Source organism: Osmerus eperlanus, chromosome 13, assembly GCF_963692335.1.
Source record: "Osmerus eperlanus chromosome 13, fOsmEpe2.1, whole genome shotgun sequence".
NCBI lineage: Eukaryota > Metazoa > Chordata > Actinopteri > Osmeriformes > Osmeridae > Osmerus > Osmerus eperlanus.
Genome location: NC_085030.1, coordinates 4,817,721 through 4,824,737, shown reverse-complemented (window position 1 = coordinate 4,824,737; position 7,017 = coordinate 4,817,721). Strand labels below are relative to the sequence as shown.

Here is a 7,017-nt window from a genome sequence, read left to right as displayed (position 1 = left end):
CTCCACACAGCAGAAACATTCCGCTATCAGTCTGCCGGCCCCAGCCTCAACAGCCAGTCAAGGCCAGCAGAGCACATAGGAGCAGATAGTGTGTGTGTGTGTGTCTAAGCGTGTGTGTGCCCAAGCACTAGCCTTTGCTCTGGACGTCAACACACCTCATTTCCTAACGCTGGGTGTTGCACTTGGAGCGAGACTTTTACACACGCCGGCGTTTGAGTGTCGGGGTCAGAGTGCGTGCGAGCGAGTCCAGGCAGAGATGACCAGGAAGTCCGTCTCCCTCCCCGGGGGTGGACCGGCGGCCGTGGCAAACGGGGCCGGGAGGGGTCACGGGGAAGGTGGAGCTGAGGAAGAAGGTGACTCTGCTCCGGGGGATCTCCATCATCATCGGCACCATCATCGGAGCGGGCATCTTCATCTCCCCCAAGGGCATCCTGAAGAACTCGGGCAGCGTGGGGATGTCGCTGGTGGTGTGGATCGCCTGCGGGGTGCTGTCGCTGTTTGGTGAGTGACGCTCGCCCGGCGACGGCTTCTCTCGGGGCAGGATTAGTCGGAGGAAGAGGGAGGAGGAGGGGGGAGGGAGGAGGGAGGGAGGAGGAGGGATACCAGGTGGGTGGGAGGGAGGAGGAAGTTTACCTGAGTTCAGGTGAATTCTGTTAAAGCATTTGACTATGAATGAAAGTAATAGTTTTGAAGTGGTCTTCATCAACCGAATAAGTTATCTTATTTTGTGTGTATTTCTGTCACACTTTATGCTCGTTAATTTACTGTATTTGTGTCAAAAGCAGAACAGGCATGTGAGATCACTGATTCCCTGCTTTTGTGAAAGAAACTAGAGTTTATAACACTCAAAAAGCGGTATATCTTGTATATTTTCGGGGGGAGGATGAGATCATTGTTCTAGATACATGTCGAACAATGTACCCATTGTGTTATTGTACTTGTCTTTTACATTTTAGTCAATGTCTCTGTATTACACACACTGTGACTCACACACACGCAAACACACACACACACACACACACACACACACACACACACACACACACACACACACACACACACACACACACACACACACACACACACACACACACACACACACACACACACACACAGGGAACATCATATCTTCTGTAATAATCTATTGCAAACACTGTCACACTGTTAATTCAATGAAACATCAAAAAAGATTTACTCTCTTTGTTGACGCCCTGACACAACTCTCAGGTTGCTGACACAACTCTCAGGTTACTCTAACCTTAGGTGTGTAATCCTGTCCTTGCCACTAGGGGCGCTGTGCTATGCAGAGCTGGGGACATGCATTACGAAGTCAGGGGGACACTACACCTACATACTGGAGGCCTTCGGGCCAATGGTGGCCTTCGTGAGACTCTGGGCTGACCTCATCGCTATCAGGTAGGCTGTGTGTGTGTGTGTGTGTGTGTGAGAGAGAGAACAGAGACAGACACAAGAGAGAAGACAGAGTGAGGAAGAGAAGCCAAAAGACAGAAAGATAGAAAAACAGAGAGGGGAGGGGGAGTGGGGCATAGAAAGAGAGAGAGAGAGAGAGAGAGAGAGAGAGAGAGAGAGAGAGAGAGAAGGCAGCTCAGAGTTGTAAAGCCCGTCTGATCCTGCCCTAGTGTGTTGTTACTGTAATGGAGGCAGGTCAGAAGAAACACACACATAAACACACACAAACACACACACAAACACACCAACACACACACACCCACCCCAGGCTACCAGGGATTCACACACATGCACGGGTAATAAAGGGGGATTTGATGAGAAGCCTCCTGGTTATTTGATGCTTATCAGAGTCCAGACCAATGGGAGCCCTGGATATCGTGGTGATTCTCCCACATGTGGCTCATTCTCTGCTTTCCATGGGGATAGTTAGCTACCATCAACACTGTGAACCATCTTAGTGAGGGATTTTGTTTTGTAGTGGTCAGTAGTTCCCTTTGTTAAATGTGTTGTCGCTTCATTTGTTGGTTTATAAGCAAATCATGCCTATCACCAGAAATATGTCATGTTGTTTTTGTTGCTATGTAACTGGTAAATATGCAGACCGTTCCATCACTGAAATATTGTTTGAACTATGCACTTCTGTTTGTTGCCTATTCGCTGTACTCATTACACGCTCTCTTTGTCACTATGGATGAATGAATGTCTGCAATAAAATTCTAATGTAGAATTATAAACGTGTAACAAACCCCAGGACAGGAAGCTAGTGGTTGTCATAATGTGCACGCTGTAGTGAGACTCATCCTGGAGGTGAAGATTGGGCTCTCTGGGGTGCCCCAGACATGTCCCAGTGAGGGTGTTTGGTCCAATCTAACCCTCTGGAAGTGGTCCAGATATCCCAGCTTTCTCATTCAATATTTCCGGGTCCCACCTTGACCAGCTGCCTGCTGTGTTTCCAGTCAGCACGTGCGGGTGTGTTTTGGTGTGTGTGTGTAAAAGAGAGAGGGAGAGAGGAGGAGGAAAACCCTGAGGTGGTGTATGTTTGGACTTGTGTGTACGACATAGATTGCTTTTCTGTTTGTGTGTTTACTTCTGTTGAAGTGATTCTGGCTTACTGGCCTGGCCCATGGGTTGTGTCGGGTGTGTCAGGAGTGCTGTGTGTATAAGGGTGTGTCTAAATCCAGTGTGTGGGCGTGTGTGTGCGTGTGATTGGCGGGGTGCAGACCTGCAGGTCTGGCAGTGATCTCCCTGGCGTTCGGCCAGTACATCCTGGAGCCCCTGTTCATGCCTTGTGGCGTTCCTCCCCTCGCCATCAAACTGGCCACCTCCATCGGAATCAGTAGGTCTACTGTATGCTAGCTGTAGCTGCACGGTACACATACACTGAACATTTCAATGAGAGCCAAGTGTAAATGTGTTCATCTGAGTGTATGTGTGTGTGTGCGTGCGTGTGTGTGTGTAGCCTCCGTCATGTACCTCAACAGTATGAGTGTCAGCTGGACAGCCCGTATCCAGATCTTCCTCACCTTCAGCAAACTTCTGGCCATGGCCATCATCATCGTGCCTGGCCTGTACCAGCTCTTCAAGGGTAGGACTCGTCACCATCATGTTTGGGTTCATCATCATCATGGGCATCTGGTTATCATCCTCACATACTGGAAATGTATTCCGTAAATATTAAATATTAAGTATAAAGACTCACATTCAATCATCTGTGTTGATTCCCTGTGTGTGTGTGTGTGTGTGTGTGTGTGTGCGTGCGTGTGCAGGGGAGACAAAGAACTTTGAGAATGCTTTTGAGGTCAGCAACATTCAGCTGTCAGGCCTCCCCCTGGCCTTCTACTCTGGGATGTATGCATACGCTGGCTGGTACGAGGGCTCGCTCCTCTTCACCTCCATGTCACAGAGCGTCGAGCGTCACGTCCCTATCCTCCTCCTCACCAGGAGGGGAATAGGGGATAGACTGAGGATGATATTTGAGGATGAGAATCATCCTCAGTCTATCTACCGTCGACAGCGAAACTGTCTTCGAACACAGTCACTTTTCGTGGTTTCTTTTCCGTAGTGTAGAATCCCAGAGTTTTTACTTCCTGTTTCCTGTTTACAGGTTCTACCTCAATTTTGTGACAGAGGAAGTTGACAACCCTGAAAGGTGAGTTTCTGTATTTATTAGCTTTCAGAAAGGCACACTGCACATAAATCAGTATAACAGCACTGTGACGTAAATTCTGGGTAAATGTAAATGACTGCCGACCTGCTTTAGTGCTCGGAGTGTAATTTCGTCACTTTTAGCATCTGAATTTTGGATGTTTTCACGTCACTTCAACGCCACTTACATGTGTAAGGAGCTACATATAGCAGCCTTTTCTGCGGTCTCCAGTCTAATAAGAGACCTGGCACAATAAGAAGAGACAGGAGCTTGTTAAAGCTAATGACATGGCTTGGGCAATTCCTGGAGTTCTCGCTTTTCCACAGGACTGTGCCATTGGCCATCTGCATCTCCATGGCGATCGTTACTTCCTGCTACGTGCTGACCAATGTGGCGTACTACACCGTGATGTCAGCAGAGGAGCTGCTGGCCTCTCCGGCTGTTGCCGTGGTGAGGGATTGAACAAGATTTCTTACTATTGGGTGGTTTGATTAACTCAGGTTCCATTTAAAACCCTGTGTAGGACTATTGGCTGTGCTACTGTTATGGATAATGGCTACTGGCCATTAGTTTGTGATGGAGTGAAGTGCTTGAAGCAGGTTGACTGTGGCACTAATCAGGCATGCATAGCGCTCTCTCAGGTGAGTGTGGATCAGTGATCTGTGGTGTTAGATTTCCTACCCTACGGCCTGCTTTCAGGAGGTCATCATTAGCAGACGTTGCAGGGCTAACACTTCTTCAAGGTCAGGACACCCTAAAGCGCTAAGTGCTAAGCTAATGTGCTCCAATCACTCTTCATGCTAATCTAATTAGCTCCCTTCTGAATGACTGCACCTGAAGTTACACTGTGTTCTGGTCTGCTTGTAAACCTGTCTGCTGCTGTGGGGTGATTCATTCAGTAAAAGCACTGTAATACGATCAGGCCTTCATAATGGCGTTAATCTCATTACAGACTTCACGTTGAGAGGAATTAGGAGACCTTTAAGGAAGTGGGAGAGCCTTCTGTTTTTCAGATGAGAAATTTAAATCCTTGTCTTTGTCTACTGTATGTGCTTTTCTCCCTCCCTCCCTCCCTCCCTCCCTCCCTCCCTCCCTCCCTCCCTCCCTCCCTCCCTCCCTCCCTCCCTCCCTCCCTCTCTCTTTCTCCAGACGTTTGCAGAGAAGTTGATGGGGAACTTTTCAGTGGCAGTGCCGATCTTTGTGGCCTTATCCTGCTTTGGCTCTATGAACGGGTGTTTATTTGCCTTCTCAAGGTAAGCTGTGTGTGTGTCTGTCTGAGTTGGTGTGTGTATGTGTTTGCATGTGTTGGTGTGTGTGTGTAATCATGACTCAGTATCAGGACAGTATGATTAAATACCATCCCTTACTCACATAATGTACTGCAGGCCCACATGCAGGACACAATGTATTTCTCAATGTTGATTGAGGTTTTGAAATTCACCCATTTACACGGGGAATATAAAGGAAGAACTATACTTTTACAGTTGGTAAACAGTATCTGACAAGCACTTCTAGTTTTGATGGGAAGCAGCCCCTCACACACTCACACACACACACATACACACACTCACACACACACATACACACACACACACACACACACACACACATACACACACTGCACAAACATACTCTTTCTTTGTCCTGTGCTAAACACACATGTGCAGGGGCATTGCAAATGAAAATGAGAAATAAATATGACAGTTAGAAAACAAGTTGTGCGTCTGTCCTTCCAGAATGTTCTATGTGGCGTCGCGTGAGGGACACCTACCTGAGGTTCTCTCCATGATCCACGTCCGCCGACACACCCCTCTGGCTGCCGTCATCGTCCTGGTCAGAGGACATCGCTTCCAACACGATCGGAGTTGCAGAGGCTGGTGGTTGCTTCAGATAAACCCCAAATAACGCGCTGTGTTCCATGTGATGATTGTTCTTTCTGCAGTACCCCATGACCTTGTTCCAGCTGTTTGTGGGGGATATCTACAGCCTGTTGAACTTCATGAGCTTCCTGCGTTGGCTATTCATAGGCGTGGCCGTGCTGGGCTTGATCTACCTCCGCTACACTCGGCCAGACATGCACCGGCCCTTTAAGGTTCGGACAGGACACACACGCACACACGTATACTCACACGGTATCCCTATCTCTTTTCCTCTCTCACTCCCTTTCTCTCCATATATGTGCTCTCCTCCTCGCGCTCTCTTCTTCCCTCCAGGTTCCACTCTTCATCCCGGCCATTTTCTCCTTCACCTGCTTCTTCATGGTGTTCCTGTCGCTGTACTCGGACCCTGTGAACACGGGCATCGGCTTCGCCATCTCCCTCACAGGCATCCCGGCGTACTACATCTTCATCGTGTTCGACCGCAGACCCAAGTGGCTCCAGAAGGCTCTAGGTAACGTCCCTCTGCAGGTCCTCATCTTAGAGAAGCTTTCATATGAAATACAGGATCATATCCTTTTAAAATACTCATATAATAGGACGTGATAGACTTGAAATGATGAAACCCCCCGTCGTTATAAAGGTAACAACATCTTTTCGGAATTGTAATGACAGTTTTGTCATGTTAAGATCTCTCATGTACGTTAAGCCTAGTTATGGCCTTGTTTCAATAATCGAAACCTGTCTCCAGATTCTCTGAGCAGATCGCTGCAGATCGTCCTAGAAGTGGTTCCAGCCGAACACTGACGGCGCTTCAGAGATCCACAGGATCCCTGTCATCATCCTCCACAGATCGACCATCTCCCCCCCCCCCCTCCTCCCCTCCACTATCCCTCATCCCCTGAACATTATTCAGTGACTCTCTTCAACCGTGCCCAGCCCCAGACATCCATGATCGTGTTTGATCAGCCCAGCCGCGTGACATCATCCTCTGTCATCCGACTAATTCTCCACAGCGTGTCCCCCCCCCCCCCCCCCCCCCCCCCCCCACACACACACACACGCTACAGCAGGATTTCACTGTGTCATCATCCTCCAAACCGTAGCACGCAGGGACCCGGACCTGACAATGGGAGTTCTTCACCTCAGGCCTCCTCTGCCATTTCACAGAATAAATGATTATGAAGCTTGCCCCCCCCCCCCACCCACACTTCCACCCCCCCCCCCCCCCCCCCGTGACCTTATCTAGGCAAACTTATGGCCCAGGCTTGCCACGCTCACACATTTCCCATTCAACATTAGCAATTCAACAACCGCCTGAATGCCTTCCTCCTCTTTTCCCCCTCCTCCTCCTCCTCCTTCCTCTATCCTCCTCACTCACTCAAGCATATATGGGAAAATAAAGTGGCCGCCCCCGGCCAGGTCTATCTTGGACTGGCTGGCTTGGTGAGCCTGCAGTTTCGAGGACGAGAGGGAAGGGGGAGGGAGGATGGATGAGGCTGTGGAGGTGGCGTCCCTGGGTGG

The 7,017-nt window shown here is 49.3% G+C and overlaps 1 protein-coding gene across 1 annotated transcript; it reads left to right on the top strand.

Moving 5' to 3' along the window:
* The first annotated feature begins 341 nt into the window (after positions 1 to 341).
* Positions 342 to 6,520, top strand: slc7a11 (solute carrier family 7 member 11). Its single transcript, XM_062476630.1, has 12 exons — positions 342 to 501; positions 1,290 to 1,416; positions 2,691 to 2,806; positions 2,930 to 3,055; positions 3,237 to 3,336; positions 3,575 to 3,619; positions 3,943 to 4,066; positions 4,766 to 4,869; positions 5,353 to 5,449; positions 5,559 to 5,708; positions 5,830 to 6,007; positions 6,245 to 6,520. The coding sequence occupies exons 1-12, from the start codon at positions 456 to 458 to the stop codon at positions 6,298 to 6,300; spliced, it is 1,269 nt and encodes a 422-aa protein (XP_062332614.1). The 5' UTR covers positions 342 to 455; the 3' UTR covers positions 6,301 to 6,520.
* Positions 6,521 to 7,017: the final 497 nt, after the last annotated feature.